Source organism: Corapipo altera, unplaced genomic scaffold (genome assembly GCF_003945725.1).
Source record: "Corapipo altera isolate COAL_440 unplaced genomic scaffold, ASM394572v1 160, whole genome shotgun sequence".
Classification (NCBI taxonomy): Eukaryota; Metazoa; Chordata; class Aves; order Passeriformes; family Pipridae; genus Corapipo; species Corapipo altera.
Window position 1 is genome coordinate 751946 of NW_020885016.1, and position 22097 is coordinate 774042.

The 22097-nt window shown below is 51.4% G+C and overlaps 2 protein-coding genes across 2 annotated transcripts in view; both read left to right on the forward strand.

Annotated features, from left to right (window-relative positions):
• Positions 1-13784, forward strand: part of HDAC3 (histone deacetylase 3) — a 14475-nt gene extending 691 nt beyond the window's left edge. The window contains exons 3-15 of the mRNA XM_027667637.1: positions 5218-5360; positions 6547-6628; positions 6789-6845; positions 6941-6996; positions 8888-9021; positions 9274-9354; positions 9441-9514; positions 9666-9730; positions 10471-10560; positions 10677-10735; positions 11359-11438; positions 11790-11947; positions 12615-13784. Of these exons, the coding sequence (XP_027523438.1) occupies positions 5218-5360; positions 6547-6628; positions 6789-6845; positions 6941-6996; positions 8888-9021; positions 9274-9354; positions 9441-9514; positions 9666-9730; positions 10471-10560; positions 10677-10735; positions 11359-11438; positions 11790-11947; positions 12615-12684 (1149 nt within the window). The 3' untranslated portion in view covers positions 12685-13784. The remainder of the gene's footprint in view (positions 1-5217; positions 5361-6546; positions 6629-6788; positions 6846-6940; positions 6997-8887; positions 9022-9273; positions 9355-9440; positions 9515-9665; positions 9731-10470; positions 10561-10676; positions 10736-11358; positions 11439-11789; positions 11948-12614) is intronic.
• A 469-nt stretch (positions 13785-14253) lies between these two features.
• The window catches only part of LOC113958970, a 16325-nt gene continuing 8481 nt past the window's right edge, over positions 14254-22097 (forward strand). The window contains exons 1-3 of the mRNA XM_027667638.1: positions 14254-15136; positions 15312-15514; positions 19077-19184. Coding sequence (XP_027523439.1) covers positions 14720-15136; positions 15312-15514; positions 19077-19184 — 728 coding nt within the window. The 5' untranslated portion in view covers positions 14254-14719. The remainder of the gene's footprint in view (positions 15137-15311; positions 15515-19076; positions 19185-22097) is intronic.

The following is a 22097-nucleotide window of genomic DNA, read 5'->3' on the forward strand; positions in this document are numbered from 1 at the left end:
GTGTTTGGGACGGGGTGTTTGGGACGGGGTGTTTGGGACGGGGTGTTCGAGGCAGGAGGGTTGGGACAGGATATTTGGGTGCTTGGGAGGGAGTTTGAGGCAAGGGGTTTTTGGACAGGCAGTTGGGATAAGGCATTTGGGACAGGGAGTTTGGGGTAGGTGTTTAGGGCAGGGGGCTTGGGTGCTTGGGATGAGGTTTAGGGCAAGGGGTGTTGAGACAGGAGTGCTTGCATGGGGTGTTGGGATGGGGATTTGGAACGGGGGTGTTGGGGCCAGAGGATTTGGGGCAGGGGGTTGGGGACTGGGTTTTGGGATGAGGGGTTTGGGATAGGGGTGTGTGCATGGGGGATTGGGACAAGGTGTTTGGGACAGAGGTTTAAGACAGGGCTTCAGGATTTGGGACAGGGCACTTTGGGGCAGGAGTGTTGGGACAGGGGATTTTAGGGGCAGGGAGTTATGGGGTTTTGGGACAGGGGCGTTGGGACAAGGTGCTTGGGGCAGGAGTGTTGGGACAGGAGGTTTGAGTGCTTGGGATGGTGTTTGGGACAAAGCATTTGGGATGAGGGGCTTGAGGGTTTGGGACAGGAGGTTTTGGGGCCAGGGTTTGTGGTGGTTGTTTGGGGCTCCAGCACGTGTGAGAGGTGTAGAGCTGAGCACTGAGCTGCTCACTGCACTTGTGGGCCCCACATGAACACCCCCCTGTCAGGGGCTGGTCACAGCTCTGCTGTGTCCCTGCCCCATCTCCAGCCCCACTCCTGCCCCAGTAGGACCAGGCTTGGAGAAGCCTCAGGCATTCCCGTTGTCCTGAGCCCCCCCTGGAGCATCCAGGGCTGGGTTGGAGGGTCCCACTGTTGGTTATCAGTGCCCTGGTCACACCTGGGTGACAGTGCCATCCCTGGAGCTGGGACAGTGCCCTGGCTCTGAGTGTGGCATTCCTGTGTCTGCAGCACCTGCTGGGAGGGACCTTTGGGATTGGGATTGTTCACCTGGAGAAGGGAAAGCTCTAGGGAGACCTTAGAGCCCCTTCCAGGGCCTAAAGGGGCTCCAGGAGAGCTGGAGAGGGACTTGGAGGGACAGGACAGGGGGAATGGCTTCCCACTGCCAGAGGGCAGGATTAGGTAGGATAATGAGAAGGAATTCTTCCCTGGAAGGGTGGGGGTGCCCTGGCACAGGTTTCCCAGAGAAGCTGTGGCTGCCCCATCCCTGGAAGTGTCCAAGGCCAGGTTGGACCGAGCTTGGAGCAACCTGAGCTAGCAGGTGTTGGAACAAGATGATCCTTAAGTTGCTTCTTCCAACCCAAACCATTCCATGACTGCTGTGATCATGGAATAGTAAAGCTGCAAACAAATCCTCCAGAAGCTTCCTAATTCCCCTTTTTGCTCCAATGGGGTTCCCTTCTCCATCTCATTCCTGGGCAGTGTTTGTCCCACCTGCCCTTCAGAGCCCACCCAGCTCTCCCAGCCCAGGGCACTCCTGGCTCTTGGAAAGATTTCCCCTTCCATAAACCTGACGTGTTAATCCTGCTAAAACATGATCAGCACAGAGTGACAGTGAAAAGAAAAACTTAATCCTCCATCTTTTGGGAAATGAGCTGGTTTTGGGATAAGGGAATATCACTGTGGAGGTGCAGTGTTTTATTTTGAAGTATTTTCCTTCTCTTGCTGGCAGTGGGATGAGCCATGTTCCTTTCCCAGGAATCCTTGTGCACTTTTCTGCCCATTCTCACAGCACAGAGCAAATGAAAAACTCTCAGGAAAGGCAGGGCAGGTGATTGATGCCTCAGGATACACAATCAGGGCAGGAATGGGATCATCATAGACTTGTAGAATGGTTTGGGTTGGAAGGGCCCTTAAAGCCCATCCAGTCCCACCTCCTGCCATGGGCAGGGGCATCTTCCACTAGCCCAGGTTGCTCCAAGCCCTGTCCAACCTGGCCTTGGACACTTCCAGGGATGGGGAAGCCACAGCTTCTCTGGACAGAGAATAGTAAAAGTCTTCTACCATTCTGCCCATTGTGAGGTGGGTTTTTTGCCATTGTGAGGTGGGTTTTTCCCCATTGTGAGGTGGGTTTTTCCCATTGTGAGGTGGGTTTTTCCCATTGTGAGGTGGGTTTTTCCCCATTGTGAGGTGGGTTTTTCCCCGTTGTGAGGTGGGTTTTTCCCCATTGTGAGGTGGGTTTTTCCCCATTGTGAGGTAGGTTTTTCCCCATTGTGAGGTGGGTTTTTCCCCATTGTGAGGTGGGTTCTTCCCATTGTGAGGTGGGTTCTTCCCATTGTGAGGTGGGTTCTTCCCATTGTGAGGTGCAGAACGTGCCACCAGCAGGTGCTGATGGGTTTGGGGCAACTTGTTTTATCTTCTGTTCCTGATTACTACTTTCAGTGGGCTGGGATCAGAGCTTTGAACTGATTTAATTCCTGCCTGGCACGGTCCCAGGTCAGCTTATCTGATCCACAACCTGTGATCCCTTTGCTGTGCCCTGGGGAAGGGCCTGTGCCTGGAATGGTGGTGTAAATGTAGGAGGCTACAGCTCCAGGCACCTCTGGATTTTCGTTACCTGGCTGTCCCTGTATGGGATGCACATGTACAGTGTGTTTCCATGGGAATTGCCCTGTCAAAGAGCTGAGGAGCCCCTGTCAGAGCCATCACTGTGCAGAGCTGGCACACAGGGAGGGGAGGAGGAGGAAGGGCTCAAACCATCAGTGCTCTGGTCTGTCAGGGATGTAGGACATTCCCCCTCCTTCCCCTTTGTGTCCCATCCCTGGAAGTGTCCAAGGCCAGACTGGACAGGGCCTGCAGCAGCCTGGTCCAGTGGAAGGTGTCCCTGCCCATGGCAGGGGGTGGGAATGAGATGATCCTAAACTTTTCCAACCCAAAGCATTCTGTGATTCCATGGCTCCATGTGGGTGGTGTCTGGGCAGGACAAGATGCCTAAATCCTGTAGGGGTGTGTGTGCAGTATAATCTTCTTGCTTTTTATTTTTTAGGCCAAAGTCTGATCAGCCAAACCAGTACAAGAGGGGCAGAGGGAAAAGCTGGGTCTGAGCTGCTCTGAACCTGCAGCTGCAGAACTTGGTTGTTGCCTCCAGCTTTGTACAAGTGCCTGGAGTTTGGAATGGGCTCAAGTTCAAGCTCTTCCACTGCTGGATCTGCTCTGTGCAGAGAGTTGTGGGTTCAGTGAAAGCAGACAGAAAATCAGCTGTCCCAAAGCTAAAGCCCAGTGTCAAGTTTTAAAGGAAGGTGCTAAAATGGACCAGTTCCTTGATCATAGGATCAGTAAGATTGGAAAAGCCCTCTAAGATCGAGTCCAGCCATTGTCCCAGCACTGCCAAGACCACCCCTAACCCATGTCCCCAAGTGCCACATCCACATGGCTTTTAATTCCTCCAGGATGACTCCACCACCTTCCTGGGCAGCCTGTGCCAGGGCCTGAGGACCCTTTCAGTGAAGAAATTTTCCCAGTATCCAACCTAAACCTCCCCTGGTGCAACTTGAGACCGTTTCCTCTCACCCTGTCACTACCCCCACCTGGTTCCACCCTCCTGTCAGGGAGTTGTAGGGATGCAGTGTATGAAATGAATTGGGCATGTTTAAACATGAGAAAAGCTTTCTTAATTAATATAATTCCCTGGTAAAATCACATCCAGTGTGGTGACCTGGGTGGAGTTGCAGCACTTGGGGAACCTTTGCAGATTTTCCCTTTCAGATTTTTCCTGTCAATGTGTGAACTTCCACAAATAGCTTCCCTGGAGTTGGGCTTTTCCTTGCAGGAACAGCAAAAAAAACCCCTCCATGTTCAGACATAACACTTTTAAAGGTCAAGTCCATGTCTGAGGGAGGCAGTGGGCAGAGCTCTACATTTTGCCACGTTTTTAGTCTTGAAACTCTTTTTCTGGGATTTAGATTTTCCACCTGAAAACCTCAGAGGCAGCTTCATCCTGAACAGTCAGTGACTGGCAAAGTTGGGAACACATAAAAGCAGGAATTGTGGTCAGCTGGGACTATAAAAAGCCCTGTTAACTTTGTGTTGTGGATGCACCATCTGCTCTCTCTGCCTCCCCCAAATAAAAGGCTGCTATCCTGTCAGGCTGGGTTTGCCTCTTCCCACCTTTCCCAGCTTGGGAAGGTGGGTGGGATTGCTGGGACTGGGTGAAAGGTAGAAGGAGGCAGGTTTTGGTCTATTTTTTTCCCTGCCTTTCTGTTTGAATCACCTCTCCCTACTTTTTGTTGTCCAGGAGAGCCTCTGGATATCCAGTGACAGCCATTTCTTCTCTGTGGTGACTCTTTAGCTTTGGGTTTGGTCTCGTTTGATTTCGTGGACTTTCTGGATTCCTGGAGCCCTCCTGGGGAATGGAAACACCAAACTCCACATCCTCGTGGAAAACACCAGGAGAGGAGGGGATGGGCTTGCCTGGGTGTATTGTGGCTCTGAAAATGAACAGGAAAGAGGATCACTGGTGCAGTTTTCCTGATAAATTTCCCTTTGGAGACCACCTTGTGCATCTTGCTGTTATTTCCGTGTCCCATTTTTCCTGTAAAGTGGTTGCTTTAAATAAGAGAATTTGGGAGACACCAAAAAGATCTCTTATTGATTTAATTTGCTCTCCCAGGTTCATGGTGTTAATTTTTAACCTCCCCTCTATTGAGGTATGTGCCCTCAGTGCCAAACTGGCAAGGCTGAGTTGTCACAAGATCCTGAATTTGAGCCCATCCAGCTCCATGACCGTTTTTCACCATTTTCCTTTCCAAAGGAAACAGAACTTACACAATTCTTCCATCTGTTCGGGAGCTTTCACCAAACAATTTTGGACCTATCAGCCCATTCCAGGCAGATCTGTCAGAGGGACTGAAACCACCCCCTAGATCAAGGTCTTAAAATTGTGGAAAACTGGTGACTGAGGAGGGAATAATCCCCCCCAGTGAAGGAAAAGCTGTGGTTTGGACTTGGCCCATTTGTTTTGCTCCTTCCCAAGGAGGGGGAGCATTGGAGAGTTTGTAGCAACAGCTGCAGTCAGGAGAGGCTGGAGATGGGTTTGTGGCTGAAAGAGGGCAGGAAAAAGTTTCATGGAACAACTGATGAATTTAAAAGAACACAAATATCAGGAAGCCAACGTTGGAATGTTTTTAATGTACCTCGTGCAGGTCACTGGGCTCGAGGTTTCTTCCAGCCCAAACAAACGCGAGTTTGGCTGGGAAATAAGTGTTGTCTTTGTCTCTGGAAGGTTTTCAAGCCATACCAGGCGTCCCAGCACGACATGTGCCGCTTCCACTCCGAGGATTACATCGACTTCCTGCAGAGAGTGAGTCCCAACAACATGCAGGGCTTCACCAAGAGCCTCAATGCCTTCAACGTGGGCGACGACTGGTGAGTGCCCTGAGCCTCCTGCACTCACAAAGGGGGTCCCTGCTCTGCTCATGTCCCAAAAGCTCTTTTAGAATGTCCCTTTTCTTGCTTGTTTTTAACCAGAATGAGGAGCGTGTCCTTCCTGTGTGTGTCAGATGATGGAACATTATCCTCGATTCCTTTCCTTTAGATGGCTCAGTCCTGCTTTTTAAATCTAGATTTTGGCTTGTTGGGTTGCAGATTCTGGCTCTACTTGTTCTGGAAGAGCCTCCAGTTCAATTATCTTTGTTAATAATTTGAGTGCTGCCTCCAGCTCTGGGATCCCAGCACAGGAAGGACATGGAGCTGCTGGAGAGAGTCCAGGGGAGGCACCAAGATGGTCAGAGGGATGGAGCAGCTCTGCTGGGAGGAAAGGCTGGAGAATTGGGACTGTTCAGCCTGGAGGGGAGAAGCTTTGGGGTGACCTAATTGTGGCCTTCCAGTGCCTGAAGAAGCTGTAAGAAAGATGGAGAGAGACCATTTCCAAGGACCTGGAGACACAGGACAAGGGGGAATGGCTTCCCACTGTCAGAGGGCAGGGTTAGATTGGATATTGGGAAGAAATTCCTCCCTGGGAGGGTGGGGAGGCCCTGGCACAGGTTGCCCAGAGAAGCTGTGGCTGCCCCTGGATCCCTGGAAGTGTCCAAGGCCAGGTTGGACAGGGCTTGGAGCAACCTGGGCTGGTGGAAGGTGTCCCTGCCCATGGCAGGGGGTGGAATGAGATGAGCTTTAAGGTCCTTTCCAACCCAAACCAGTCTGTGATTCCACGATGTTCCAGACACAGCCAGAGGGGAGCCAGTGCAGGACCACAGCAATCCTCCCCTCTCCTGAGGCAGGGTCTCTCATCAAGTCCCAGCTCTGGGCACATCCCAGCAGGGCTGCAGGACAGACTCTGGCACATTTTGGGAGCAGGGGAACCTTTTCAGGACTGGCTTGGAAGCTTTGGGAATCATTATCACATTCCCTGAGTTTCCCATTGTGTTTGCAGCCAGCTCTCTCACCTGCAGGGTCACAGTGATCCTGATCCCAAATTAACCCTTTCCCAGAGAACTGGGTGTTGCTCTTGCTCAGGTAATATCCCTGGACAGTTTTATTGCTGGCTTTGCTCTGGAGAAGTGGGCAGGGATGAGTGAGATGTTGTGTGTTTGAATCGTGGTTTCTTTTCCAGCCCAGTGTTTCCAGGCCTCTTTGAGTTTTGCTCTCGTTATACTGGGGCCTCCCTGCAGGGAGCAACACAACTGAACAACAAGGTAAGGGGCTGAGGGGCTGAGTTTTCAGAACACAGATGGAGCTCTGGAAGGGAGGAAAGGCCAGAAGGGTCTTTGGGGCCACAGGTGGGAGTGGTGCAGAGAGGAAGAGGGTACAGGGTCGTTGTTATCACCTTCAAGTCACTTCTGTTTCCTTTCTCAGATCTGTGACATCGCCATAAACTGGGCAGGGGGCCTCCATCATGCCAAAAAGTTCGAGGTAATGAGGCAAATCTCTGGATTCCTCTGTCTTTGGGGCGGGGGCTCCATGTTGGTCCCATTCTAACCCTGTTTGGGTTTCTCTCTCTCTCGCAGGCTTCTGGTTTTTGTTATGTTAATGACATCGTTATCGGCATCCTGGAGCTGCTCAAGTAAGGACACGGGCAAGGACTGACCTGTCCTGCCTGGTTGTGCTTTTCCTCTGCTGCTTCACTGTTCTCTCTCTGCTTCCCCACCTCATTTGCCTTTCTGGAATCCAGGAAGCCCCAAAGCTTGATTATTCTTTTTTTTTCCCCTGGTTTCATTAGACACAAAAAAAGTGTTGGAGAATTGGAATATCTGCCTCAGTGTTGTTGCATGTAGCTTTAGGGACACAGGAGTTCTTCCACCCCACTTCTCATCCAACTATGAAACACTCATTTCAGGGTCTCCTGAGCCTCAGCCTTTTTGCCACAGTGAGCCTTTTGTAGGGAAATGCATGTTATGGCTCACTGGAGACAGAAACGACTCAAACCTTTCTTGACTTGCTTGATTGGGTCGAGAACAGGACTTGAGCTACACAGGGATGATCAAAGGACACTTGCTCTCAGTAGAAAAGAATCAAGTTATTTTGGTTTTCAAAAAATGAAAATTAAATTCAGAATGGGAGGAAGAGTTACATAAATACCTTCAATTTCTTAAATTAATCTGTTTTAGTTTCTTTTGGTTTTGGGGGTTTTTTTGTGGTCTCAATTGTCACTGAATCTGAACAAATTGTTTTGGAATTGTAAAGGATTTGGAGTTGACCAGACAACAGTTACATGACTGGTGGCAAGTTTACTTGCTCTCAAAGTCAGATTTATGGGATGTACTGGATTTCTTGTACCTCTTTCCTCTCTGCCTGTCATCCCTGCCCCACATTTGGAACCTCAGGATTTCCCTGTGTATCTCTGCACACCCATTTTCTAGTCTCACACGAGTCCCATACACCAGAAGCCTCAAATACAGCCCAGTTCCTCCTCATGGGAGAAGATAATATGTCCCTATCCTTTTATTCCTTGTTTCCAGGAACCATTTCTGCAGCAGGGGACTGTATTTTGAGTTTGCTTCCCACTGTGGGAGTACAGAAAGGTCCCTTTCTCCCTTTCCCAGTGTGGAAGGGCTGTGTCCATGCATCCCCATTTTCTCCTTGCTGCCATTTGTCTGTGGGATGAATAATCTAGGAAATTTAAGTAGTTTATGTCTTCCAAAGACCATCAGCCAGTTTGCTCAGATCCCTGCAGGCACCTTAAAGCCCTGGTTCCAAGGTGTGAACCACGCACTCCTTCTCTCTGTCTTGGTGTTGTCTTGTTTTTCCAGGGCCCTCCACACTCCCTGAGGGTTTTGGCATGGATCCTCTGTTTTCTGGGGGTTGACCAGGTGCAGCATTTCCTTGGGAAAAGCTGGAGAAGTTCTCTCCAGCTGAGCAGGCAGCTCTGGAGCTGGGACTGGCTCAGGGCTGTGTCTCAGTGCTCCACAGCAGCAGTTTGACCATTACCCTGGAGCATTTACTGGTGATGAACTCCCCTTCTTCACCCTCTTTCTGTGTCTTTGGCTACTTCTACAGCAAATTGAATCCAGCCTGGAATTTTTGGTGCTCACCAGCTGGGACAGAGTGCTCCAGTACTCTGGCATGTGGAGGGAATGAGTGTTCCCACCTCCTCCTTGCCTTTCATTTCCTGATACGATTAAAATCATTGCAGCTCTCAAAGATTAACCAAGGGCATGTTGGAAACAAAAAGCTGCAACTTTCTAACCCCCAGGTGGTTAAAACAAGTTATTTTCATCATGTGCTTTCCAAGGCCCCATCTGAAAACCCTTTTTTGAATATCTATTTCCAAGCACATCAGAAGAAAATGTTTCAAATATCGATTGCCAAGCACATCAGAAGGAAACATTTTAAACATTGATTTCCAGGCACATCAGAAGGAAATGATTTAGTGTGTTTTGACTGTAGACAAGTGCCTCATATGCAAAGCATGGTATGCTCAGGTGGGTGCTGTTTTTTCCTCCTGTGTTCCATAGGTATCACCCACGTGTCCTGTACATCGACATCGATATCCATCACGGAGACGGGGTGCAGGAGGCTTTTTACTTGACAGACCGTGTCATGACAGTGTCATTTCACAAATATGGCAACTATTTCTTTCCTGGTACAGGTATGTGTTTTCCTTTTCGGTGTGGGCTCGCTTCAGAATCCTTTGGAAGCTTTGCTGGAGTAGAAGAGTGTAAATCACAAAATTAGAGCCTCAGGGAGAAACGGGGGGAGGAAGCGATTTAGAGAGGAGCAGAACTGTAGTTATTTGTAAGAAGGAGGGGTTCTAACTAAGTTAAGAGACTCAGCCCAGGCCTGATCTGGCCTTTCCACCCCTGTGAAGTGTCAGGGCTGTTGTGACTGCCCTGTTTTGCAGGTGACATGTATGAGGTGGGTGCAGAGAGTGGCCGTTACTACTGTCTGAACGTGCCCCTGCGGGATGGCATCGATGACCAGAGTAGGTGTTCCTGCCCTTTCCCCCTGCCCAACTGTTTCCTGGTCCTCTGTTCCAAAGCCATGACAGATCTACCTTTCTCTCCAAAGGTTACAAACACCTCTTCCAGCCAGTCATTAACCAGGTGGTAGATTACTACCAGCCCACCTGCATAGTACTGCAGGTAAGGAGGCCAAGCTCTGCACACAACCATCCCTTTTGGAGCCTGTAGGTTGGAGAGGGCTATCCCAGTGTTCCCTGCTGTTCCTGGGGTAGCAGGCTCGGTGTGTATCTGGAAAGCAGTGCCAAAATTCTCTTGTTTTTCTGTTCCCCAGTGTGGTGCTGATTCTCTGGGTTGTGACCGTTTGGGCTGTTTTAACCTCAGTATCAGAGGCCATGGGTAAGTGCAGGAGGCTGGGCAGAGAAAGACCATCTGAAGGCCTCTAGTGAGTCTCTGCTGTGAGGTTTGAGCTTTGGCTTTGGCCTTCCAGCAGTTTTTTGGGGAGGGTTTGATGTTTGTGGGACAGGAGTAGGTCTGAGAATGAGACTTTGTACAAGTGGTTCAGGGCAGCACATGGAGATGCTCCAAGGGCTGGAGCCCCTCTGCTCTGGAGCCAGGCTGGGAGAGCTGGGAGGGTTCACCTGGAGAAGAGAAGGCTCCAGGGAGACATGAGAGCCCCTTCCAGGGCCTAAAGGGGCTCCAGGGGAGCTGGAGAGGGACATGGAGGGCCAGGACAAGGGGGAATGGCTTCCCACTGCCAGAAGGCAGGGTTAGATGGGATATTGGGAAGAAATTCTTCCCTGTGAGGGTGGGGAGACCCTGGCACAGGTTGCCCGTAGAAACTGTGGCTGCCTCATCCCTGAGAGTGTCCAAGGTCAGGTTGGATGGGGCTTGGAGCAACCTGGGCTAATGGAAGGTGTCCCTGCCCATGGCAGGGGGGTGGAAGGAGATGGGCTTTAAGGTCCCTTCCCACCCAAACCATGTGATGATGATTCCATGGTTCAGGCCCCCCTGGGTGGAAGCCCTGAGCTCGGGGTGGGTCTCACCAGCCGTGGTGGTGTTTGATTGCATGGGGGCATTTCTGCCACAGGAATCTGTGCTGCAGTTCACACCTCTGACATTCTCTTTGGGGGTTGTAGGGAGTGTGTAGAGTACGTGAAGAGCTTCAACATCCCCTTGCTGGTCCTGGGAGGAGGTGGTTACACAGTCCGGAATGTGGCACGGTGCTGGTGAGTCTCTTCTCTGCTTGGTGAAGAGCACTGGGAGAGCAGCTGCTGTGGGATGTGTCCCTGCATTTACCATGTCCCTTTCTCTGGACTAAAATCACCTTTTTCCACGTTTTCAGGACTTATGAAACGTCATTGCTCGTAGATGAAGCGATTAGTGAAGAACTGCCATACAGTGGTAAGTTGGAGTTCGCTTTTTACCTCATTAGCTGAGCTAAAGAATTTGTTATATTCTATTCTGCATTGACCAGGGCCAAAGTGAGAGCACCTTCTGATCTTGGAGATGGCCTTAGTGATCCCTGGAAGCATGGAATGGTTTCCCACTAACAGAGGGCAGGATTAGATGGATATTGGGAAGAAATCCTTCCCTTTGAGGGTGGGGAGGCCCTGGCACAGGTTGCCCAGAGAAGCTGTGGCTGCCCCAGCCCTGGAAGTGTCCAAGGCCAGGTTGGACGGGGCTTGGAGCAACCTGGGCTGGTGGAAAGTGTCCCTGCCCATGGGTGTGGAATGAGATGAGCTTTAAGGCCCCTTCTCACCCAAACCATTCTGGGGTCTCCTACCACCCACTGTAGACTTTGCTTGGCAGACACATCCTGTGTCATTTAACTTGGATCATTTCCTACTCAGTGAGCCCAGTGTTGCTGTTGTTTGCTCTGGTTTGCTGTGCAGTCCCTTGCAGTCAGAGCTGTACCTCTCTGTGCTGTTCAGGCCCTGTCTCTGGTGGGCAGGGGTGAGGCTGAGCTGTGCTCTCTGCAGAGCTCCTGTCCCTCTGGGCTCTAACTCTGCCTCCTCCCACCACAGAGTACTTCGAATACTTCGCTCCAGACTTCACCCTCCACCCTGATGTCAGCACAAGGATTGAAAACCAGAACTCCAGGCAGGTGAGTGCTTAAAATTGTGTTGCAATCTCAACTATGAACTTCCAGAACCCTGGGGTTGATGCTCTGTCCTGTGAAACCAGGTAGAGCCCAAGTAAGGGCAGAAAACAGACAAAAACCAAGAACCAACCCTTTCTGGGATGTCAGGAAATCTCAAAGCATTTGAGACCCTTGCTGGGTTGTCTCACTGTTTCCTGTGTACTTGAGTATCCATGATTGAAGTAACTCTCCCACCTCCTCTGCTCTGATAAATGGCTTTTTGCACAAATTTTTCTCCACTTGGGCGGTGCAGGCAGGTAACAGTGCTGACTGACAGCCCCACTGGGGTGATCCCTGTCTGTTTTTTCCATGCAGTACTTGGATCAGATCAGGCAGACCATATTTGAGAACCTGAAGATGCTGAACCACGCTCCCAGTGTGCAGATCCACGACGTGCCCTCGGACCTGCTCAGCTACGATCGCACAGATGAGCCCGATCCTGAGGAGAGAGGCTCTGAGGAAAACTACAGCAGGTACCAGAGCTTGTTCTGGAGAAATGGGCTTCCCTTTCTGTCCCTGCTGGGATGGGTGGGTGATAGACTGGAGACTGTGTCTCCTAGAATAGTTACAAGTCATAGAATGCCAGAACGGTTTGGTTTGGAAGGGACCTTAGAGATCATCTAAAGACAAGTGTATCAAAACCTTGGCATGTTTAAGTTGCCAACTTTTGTTTTACTGTCAGAAAGTTATGGCTATACCTATACTGCCAATGCCAGGTCTGCTTAGTTTGAAGGCTTTAATATAACTTAAACATTAAAAGCTCTCACTACCCCAGAAAATATAATTTCACATGGTGACATTCAGCATTGAAGTGCCAGTGTTTCTGTACTGTCTTTTAGTCAAGTTTCTTTAAACTTTCAAAGAAGCACTTTTAGGCTTACAAAAATAAATTACTTGTCAAAAATGTTCAATAAATATTACACAAAACTAGGAGCAAAAAGTATCTAGAAATCTGTCATGTGCAAATAGTTCGGCAGACACCTCTAGGTCTCAAGTTTCACTCAGAGAGCTTCTCTAGGAACATGTGGTGTCCTCATATGACATTCCACAGGGTGACTGGGTGCAGTGTATCCTCTGACCTTGGGCCCCAGGGGTGCCAGGGCTCCCTCTCCTCTCTGACAGGGGTTTCTCTTTGTCCAGGCCCGAGGCTGCCAACGAGTTTTACGACGGTGACCACGACAACGACAAAGAGAGCGACGTGGAGATCTGAGGCTCTGGACTGCTGGGCATCCCACGTTGGACAGGGATGCTTGGAGCACTTAACTGGGCTGTGTAGGAGCCCTCCCTTCATCTTAGACTGCACGTGGTGGCAGCAGGAACAGCACCACTGCAGGATTCTGCCGCCTGGAGAGGCAGAGAACAGTGAAACGTGTTCCTGAGTTTCCACCACATGTCACGGTTCCAGCTGTCACTGCTCTGGGAAAAGAGATCCATGCTGTGTGCTGGCTGGCAGCTTTGGGACTGCCTTCAGAGCCTGACCTGTGCTCTGTGACTCCCCTGCAGGCTCCTGCCAGCCAGGAGCTGGAGCAGCTGTGCCTGCCATCTCTGCCTCTATTCTGGCACCACCGGATCCATCCTGCTCTCCCCAGCCCTCCACTCAGGTACCACTCGACTGTGCTCTGCAGCCTGCACTGAGTTGCTTCCTGATGGCCCTTCCAACCCTCTGATGCTCCACAGCTCGAGGAAAACTATCAGAGACCAGGCCAGTTGTGGGGTCAGGGTGGGGAGTGTCCCTGGAGCAGGGAGCAAGGGATGGAAGGATGTTTGAAGAGCATAGGCTTGTTCCTTCTCCCTACACCCAGATTTGCATTCACAAACGAGTTCTCCAACACTCTGCTGAGTTGGGAGACCCAACTTCCCTGGTGTGTTTGTTCTCCAAGAGGCTAAAATCCCTGTGGAACAGAGGTTTGGCTGCCAAGGTCAGTACATGGTGTGTCTTACACCTCTAACACAGCTCCCTGCTGTCTTTTCCACGTTCACACATGGCCCTTCTGTGTGGTAGCAAGAGATTTGGGCTGCTTGCTCCGAGGGGAAACCATTCCCTCTTGACTGCACCCAGCAGACATGGGTGAGGGAAGCTGCTTCCTCCAAGTCCTGTGTCTTTGTGCCCTCACACAGCAGAGATTTGTCTCAGCCATCCCTCAAATCCCAGACTTTGCTGCTCCCTCTCCCGAGCTGTCACCTGGTACCTGTGGTGGTTTGGAACGTGCTGTTTGGGGAGCTGGGAGGGTTTAGCCTCTGTCTGTACGGTTCTGTTTGTTTACTGATGTCTTTAAACATTAAATAAGAGGCAGTATTTTTCTTACCTGACCTGTTGTTTGTCTGTTTAATCCTCACACCTTTCTGGCTCCTGTTTTCCCAAGGACCGAGCACATCCCTGGCAGGGTAGTGTCTGAATGAATGGAGGGAATTCTCCTCTGAGTAAATGTTGGTGAGTTTTCAGCTTCACTGCACATGAGGGGAGCACCCTGAACTCACAAGAGGCCAAGTGTAGTGGACACTCTTGGTTATGCCTCTGAATCCAGTAAAAGCTTTGCAGGAAGCTGCAGAGCTGATGCAGGAAATCTTTCCTGCTGTTATTTTAAATATCATGCTTTCTTTGTGTTGCAGTGTCCATAACAGCCTACTCTTTTTGCACTGTCCCAAATCCCTTGCTGGTGGCTGGTTTGTGGTTCATGTAACTACAACCTGGGATAGTGGGAGGTGTCCCTGTCCATGGCAGGGGGTTGGAATGAGGTGATCCTTAAGTTTCTTTCCAGCCCAAACCATTCTGTGATTCCATGTGATTTAACAACCAAGGGCCAGCTCAGAAGTGGTTTTGCACACACCAAATTGAGCCACACAAGGTTTTGCCACCAGGTACTGGGGATATGGCTCCAAAAAGGGTCTCAGGGGAAAGAAGTCTCGAGGTTGTAAATACAAAGACACTTCTGGGCACAGATTGTGGGTGAGTACTCTGGAGAAGCCTTGCTGTGTGCTGACCCTGGGCTTGTGCCATTCCTGCATTCATTTGGCTACACAGACCTTACTCTGCCCCCTGTTTGATCATCAGCTGTATTTGTTCCTAGTGTTCTGCACCTGAGAAAATGTTCTTGGCAACTCAGGAGATACAAAATGCTGCTCCACTGACTGGCCAGACTTGGGGAATAATAGAAAACAATAGAAAATAAATTGGTTTCTTCCTAGCTTGCCATCTCCCCTGGTGTCAGAGCTGGTGTGTTCCCTCTGCTGCTGTCACCACCCTTATGGCAAAACTGATTTACAGCAGGAATCCAGGCTCCCACCTTGTGTTTGGAATAAAAAGGGAATTTTCCCCTGTAATTCTCTTAGCCATGAAGATGGACATGACTTCACCTTGCAGACCCCCTAGCCACCTCTTCCCCAGCACTGCCCAGGCTTTGTCTTTTCAGAGTTCCACTGTCTCCTGCATTTTGAAACAGGGCTGGGGTCTGGAGCATCATCTCACTTGGGTTTCTAAAGGTGGATTTGTTTTTCCTGCTTTTGGAAATGGCTGGAAAGCTTGGTCTGCAGAGATCTTGCTCTCCACTGTTTCAGGGCTGCTGGAGCCACATTTATCCCTGGCATTTATCCCATCCCCTGTCATGGGCTCCAGGGTAGAGACCAGGGTGAACCTGACACCCTCACACTCCTTGATACCCCAGGTAAGGTGGCACACCTGAAACTCCACATCACTGGCACCAAACTGCTTGGCTGCCCCCTAAAACATGGGGTGGGCTGGGAAAGACTGCAGTTAATGCTTTGGGGGAGAGGCTGAAAGGAGATATTGAAGGCACCGAGAGAGAGAAAAGGCTTCATGCTCCTGTTCCCTCCCTGCAGCTTCACTCCAAGCACTTCAGTGAATGTCCAGCCACCTGCAGCAACTCCTTCCCACCACCTTCTCCACTCCTTGGTTGTTCTGGAATGAGGAATGTTCTCCTGCCCTCGGCTTCAGATCTGAAGGAGCCTGTGCACCTCGGCTGCTTCCACAGGGATTGTCTCCAAAGAAAGTTCTCAGCCAGCTGTACAACACAAGGACTAAGGTAGGACCTACCTTTTAAAGGCCACCTCACACCTTGATCTGTCAGCCCAGCAAAGCTCATCCTCACATCTCCCCTCACATCACCCTGGCTGAGGGCTGTCAAGGCCCTGCTTTCTGTACTCTATAGAAAAGACAAAGTGTGTAGAAGTGGGTGATTCCCTCTTTGCCTCAGCGAGCAGAGAGGGCAGGACAGAGCACTGAGGGACCTGCAGTTCTCCAGAATCCGTGGGCAGCCCTGGCACCTGCCTTCCTCTGCCACCTCTGAAGGCTCTGTGGGCTAGAAGATCCTTCAGGCTGAGAAAGCTGGGGCTGTTCAGCCCGGAGAAGAGAAAGCTCCAGTATCTGAAGGGGCCCACAGGAGAGCTGAAGAGGGACTCTGCAGCAGGAGCTGCAGTGACAGACAAGTGGGAATGGCTTCACACTGATAGAGAGGAGGTTTAGGTTGGATACACTGAAGAAATTCCTTCCTGTGAGGGTGGTGAGGCCCTGGCACAGGTTTTGCGAGACACTGTGGCTGCCCCATGCCTGGAAGTCCTTCATGGGGATATTATTTCAATTTTAAACAGGCCAAATTCCCCAGTTTTAGACACTGGGGGTCCTGGTGCAGAGCTGTGTTTGGACACCAGATGGCACCTGGATCTCTGGGATCCAATGGAGGCTCCATTCCCTGCTGCAGTCCCTGTGTGCAGCCCTGCTGCAGAGCCTGGCAGGGGCAACTGCACTCCTGGGAGTGGGTTTTTGGGGGGCTCAGGGTCCTGGCTGTGCTCTCAGGGAGCTCTGGGGGTGCCGGGGTGCTCCAGCCTCTGCAGAGCCCCTCAGAGGCAGGGTTGTGACCCAACTGTCACCAGCTGCAGAGGGGCAGAGTTTGCTCCTGCTGCGCATCTGTGGCTCCCCTGTGTGAGCTTCTGCACTGGCCCAGCAAAGCCCTTGGCACCAGGAGCATGGTCAGGCTGGCACTGCCCTTTCTCCACACTCACTCCCACGGCAGAGCAGCCTTCACACCCAGGGTATTCCCTCCTGGGGAGCAAGGAAATTTCTGTCCTAATTGCTCATAAAGAATCACATAAAACACATTTTTATTCCTGTTTTATTTGGCTCTGTCCATGCTGCACCCAGCAGAGCTGAGCTGTGCCCTGGGGCAGGGCCTGCCCTGGCTGTGTTGGTCACACAGGGCAGCTCAGGAGCCTCAGCCCCTCAGCCTCAGGTGGCTGCTACAAACACCTCACTCAGGAGCCCCACAGCATTGTCTCCATGTGGAACAGCCTGTGGAAAAGTTCTGTCTGTATTTATTTCTTTTATTTTCTGGTAGGTGTAATCTAGAGAGGCAGGAGGTAGTGATACTGAGTGACCAGGAATGGTTGTGGTTAGAGGGATCTTCAAAATCATCTGCACAACCCCCTGCCATGGGCAGGGACACCTTCCACTAGCCCAAGTTACTCCAAGCCATGTCCAACCTGGCCTTGGACACTTCCAGGGATCCAGGGGCAGCCACAGCTTCTCTGGGCAACCTGTGCCAGGGCCTCCTTACCCTCACAGGGAAGAATTTCATCCCAATATCCCATCTAACCCTGACCTTTGGAAGCGGGAAGCCCTTCCCTGGCCCCTTGTCCTGCCACTACAGACCCTGATACAAGGTGTCTCTCCACCTTCCCTACAAGCCCCTGCCTTAACACCCATCATTAGCTCCTGTTGCTGTCTCTGCCTGTTAAAACCTCCCTTCATTTACAATCACAGCCTTAATTAACTGAGCTCAGCATTAGCCCCACCACCCTCATCATACAACATTTCTTATGTCCATTCTAAAACTGACCCTCTTCCAGTTTAAAACACTCATCCCTTCTCCCTGGTAAAGTCTCTCTCCACCTCTTTTATAAACCCTTTATGTATGGAAAGGCTGCAGTGAGGTCTCCCTGGAGCCTTCTCCAGGTTGAACACCCCCAGCTGTCCCAGCCCTTGGAGAATTCCTGTGGCCTCCTCTGGACCTGCTCCAACAGATCCATGTCTGTCGTGTGCCAGGGATCCCAGATCTGGATGTGGCACTCCAGGAGAGGTCTGAGCAGAGCAGACCCTGCTGCCCAGTGCTGCGGATGAGCCCAGGAGGCACTCAGCATTCCATGCTACCAGCACACAGGGACTGATCATGTCCCTTTTGTCACCCACCAGCATCTCCTAGTCCTGTGCAGGGCTGCTCTCCATCCGTCCATCCATCCCCAGCCCGTTCTGATACTGGGGATTGTCCCAACCCTGGAGCAGGACCCGGCCCTTGTTGACCTTCAGGAGGTTTGCAGGGCCCTCTCCTCCAGCCCTGCAGGTCCCTCTGGATGTGACCAGGCACAGTCCCACCATCTGAATTCACTGGTGATGACATAAAACAGGGAAGGTCCCAGCATGGACCCCTGAGGGACCCACATGTTACTGGTTTCCTTTTGGACCTTGAGCCTGTAACTCTGGATCCACCATCCAGCCAATTCCTTACCCATCTAGTGAGATCAGCTGTACAAGACAGTGATTCCAGAGCTCCACAAGGCCAGATCAGAAAGTATTTAGCTCCTGGTGCATGGATATGGAGACACAATTAACAGACAGTGGGATTTTATTCACCCAGCCGGGGGTCAGGGCCCTGGGCACCTCGTGTGGACCCAAATCAAAGCTTCTCTTGAGACTGAAACTTTGGGGTTTCCTGATAGCACTGCAGAACAGTCACAAAATTCCTATTCCTGGTTCTCTGCCCCCTCCAGGTGCTCACAGATGCATTTACCACATCCCTACGTGCTCTTTGCATGCCCTCAGATTCCCAGGGTGCTGTGGCATTCTCTTGCTCACGGATGTCTTTCTAGAGGGGTTGCTGGCACAAGTGTCTCCTCTAGCAAATACCTCCTTCCCTTTTCCATGTCCATCCCAGCTCTGTCACCTCTCTCTGGTGAGGCAGAGGCCTCTGGAATTCTGAGGCTGTAGCTCCTCTCTTCCTGTTGTGCCAACACTGACTGAGAAGCAGCAGCAAACAGGGACAGAAACTTCTCTCTTCCTCTGTTGCTCGGGAATATTCTGGGACAAAATGCAGAAATCTGCCCACAAACCGGGGAGCTGGTAAATCAAAAAGTTTCTGCTGAGGAGGAGGAATGGGGGGAGCTCACTGAGGTCCTTCCAGGACAGTTCAGATTCAAAGGGTCCTTTGGAGGTCTCGGGTTCATCCTCCTGCTCAAGTAAGGCTAATCCAAAAGTTAGGGATTGCTCAGGGCATTTTGGAGGATTTTCAATGACAGGAATTTCCCCAGCCCTCTCGATGTAACTGTGGTCCCTTCTCTGGTGTTTAACCACCCTGGTGAAATATTCTCCTTAAGTAAGTCAGGATTCCCCTGGTTGGAGCTGGTGGCTGTTATCCCTTCACCTTCTCCCTGTTCTTGCTTCCTCATTTCTCCTGGAGTGGTGTTGAACACACAGTAACAGCATCACAGGGTTTTGACAGGGTTTTGGAATCAGTGCTGGTGGGAAAAAGAATATTCCTTTGTTTGGAGGCATGTTTGAAGAACTTTCTCCCTAGATCTTGTGTTTCATCTCTGCAGGACACGTGGGGTACCCACTCCCTGTGTCATGCCCTGGGAGAGGGTTTTGAGCCTGTTCCCTGAAGTTCCTGAGAACTGGAGTCACTCCTCACCTCACATGTGCAGTCTGTAAGTACAGGTAGAGTGTTGGCTGGCCTGGGAGGTGTTTGTCCACTCCCCCTTTTATTCCCACCTGTGTATTAGAGCCTGGAGAGAAGAACCTCCCCCCTCATAAACTCTCTGTAGCCCAGATGTGGTTTTTAGCAGCTGTTTTCACCTGGTGATGGTGTTGCCTGTGTGATGGTGATGGTGTTGCCTGTGTGTTTTGGACTGACCTTCCCTGACGTTTTAGGGCAAGCAGCACTTTTCCTGCCATTTCAGTGCCACCCTTGGGGCACCTGGCCTGGTCCAGCTGCAGCAGCCACCCTGGTCTGGGTGTTTTCCTGGGTGGAAGTGGCAATTTTAAGAGAGGCCATGTGGAAAAGTCACTGGGAGCAAGGTCAGGCTGCGTCCCAGGGCTGGATCTTTGGGAGTGAGGAGCTGCTGCTGTCCCCATCACTACTGCCACCGTGGTGGCATCACCTGGTGACAGTCACCTGCCACCCCTCGCTTTTGGGGGAGCTGCAGGTGACACGTGTCCCCAGCTCTGGGATGCAGCTCCTGCCCCTCACAGGATGCTGCCACTGCGAGGAGCACTTGGAGTGCCACTGGTGGGCTGCCCGCCGGTGTGTGGTGTTACTGGGAGGCACTGGGAGCCAGGTAGTGCCCACCACACTCCCCCATCACGTTCACAGGGGGCACCAGCACTGGGGACAGGTTTTATTTGCACTGTGAGTTTTGAGAAGCCCCTGCTTGCACCTCAAGTTAGCTCAAGGGGTTCCCTAAGAGGTTTTTCACTTTATGTGGGTGTCGGGGGAATTTTGGCGGTGGAACCGGGGGGTTTTCCCCGGCGCCCCCCTCTCTGTGTGCGGGTGTCCCCAGGTCCCCGCAGTACCGATTCCATGCGCCAGGTGTGCGCAGTTGAGCCGCGCTGGCTCCGTTCCCAGGGATGAGCTCAGAGCATCGGGATTGGGAGCCGGGATCAGCTGCTCTCCTGACGCGCTGCTGACGCGGCTCCGCATCCTCCCCTGCATCCCCCGACCCCCTCACGTCCCCCCCTCCCCGTGACCTCCTTTTCCAAGACAAAGACGGGAAGTGCTGGCTGCGCACGCATCCTGCCCATCCAGCCCCCCCTCCCTCCATCCCCTGCTCTGAACCTGGAAAAAACAGCTCAGCTTCTATTTCAAGGAGCCTTTGTCCTCCCAAACAGCTTTCTTTGGGGCATTTGTCTTTCTTTATTCCGCCTGTGACAAGAACATAATTGGGAGTGGGTCTCCATCTGCTGCTGGGGGGAAAAGGGGGTCCCAGGGAGAAATCCCCTGTCCTGGCACACAAAGGCAGCACTTGCCCCCCTCAGCTGGCATCACCAGGCTTTTGGGTGCTTAGTTATCAGGCATTTTGAGAGCAGGAACAGGGATTAGCAGTGTATTGTGCTATTAAATGAAACAGGGATTAAATGAAACATTGTGCAAGCCCCTCTCTCTGTTGGGGGGCTCCCAGTGCATCTCTCCAGTGCCCCCCACTCTGCCCGCTGCTCTCAGCCCCTTGCTGTAGCTGGTGTAGTGCTCCCCTGCTCCTGTCCCCCCCAGACCTCCTTCCCTGCTGGAATTGCAGCCCCAGCAGTGCCGGTGTACCCCGATCCCGGGCTCCCACAGATCCCCGTTGCTCCTGCCAGGGCTGGGTCCACCCTGCTGTGTCACTGAGCTTTCCCAGCACTCCCATGCTGAGTCACTCAGGGAGTGCTGGGAATACCCGGGTTCAGGAGCCCCAGAGCCATGTTTTGCAAGCTTTTCAGTCCCCATTGCTCACAGGATGAGGTGTCCTGGCACCTCAGCTTTGGATGCCCCTTTTTATGCAGCAACACTGCAAAAATACCCCCTTCTCAGGTGCCCCTGCCCTGCCAAGCTCCTACTGTCCCAGTGCCATCCTCACTTGTCCCCTGCCATGCAGGGGGCTGTGCCCACAGTATTTATATGTATATAAACGACAGGAATACAGTTGAGCCTCTCTGGGTGTCCCATCCTGGGTGTTCCCTGCTCCATCCACACCCAGACATCCTGCAAGAGCAGAAGCAGCACCTCAGAGCTCCAGCTCTGGCTCAGCCTCACCCTGATCCCACAAAAAGGGGTCTTCTCTCCCAGGAAAAGCCCTCAGAGGTATTTTTGCAGTTTGTTATATAACCAGTGAGACATTCTGTGCAGTTTTGAGGGTGTGAGTGCTGGTACCTCACACCTGGCACTGTGCTGGGCAACCCATTCCTGCCTGAATCCAACCCTTCAGTGCTGGCATTTTACCTGCCATCATCTTTATAGGTACTTTTTCTCTGTCTTTTCCTTTTCTAAAGCTCCTTGTTTTTTTTTTTTTTTTGTCATCCTCCTCAGTGTTTAAATTAACTCAAAAGTCTCAGGACCCTGGATCAGTTTGTGTTTCTCACCTCCCACCTGAGTGATGCCTTTTGGCCCTTTTTTGAACTGATCTTAGGAAAACATTTTGCAATATTTACTTGGGAATTTTAGCCTCAGATTCATCTGCATTTGGATCTACACTGACAAATTCCTGGCTTAAAAGTTGGACGCTCAGGGAGCAGGTTTGGCAGGAAACCCTTTTATCCCTAAACCTTTCCTAGGGACAAAAGATCTGGTCACCCCATTTTAGGTGGGGGCTGACTCTCCCCTCATATCAATCTTCAGCCCTTTCTCCCATCCCACAAGAGGTAACACCAAATTTTGGGTGCTCATTCTGATGTGAAACTTAATGCAGATTAAATATAGTGTTTTTTCTCAAAGCTGGAAAAAATTACAAATGTGCAAGGCTGTGGCATTAGTTTTTAGGAGCTGTGTGTGTAAAATACGCTGGTTTTAATACAAAATACTGTCCTTTTCCTAAGGATTTTGAATGTAACACAGCAAGGAAATTATAAGTATAAAAGGGGAGGTAGATTCA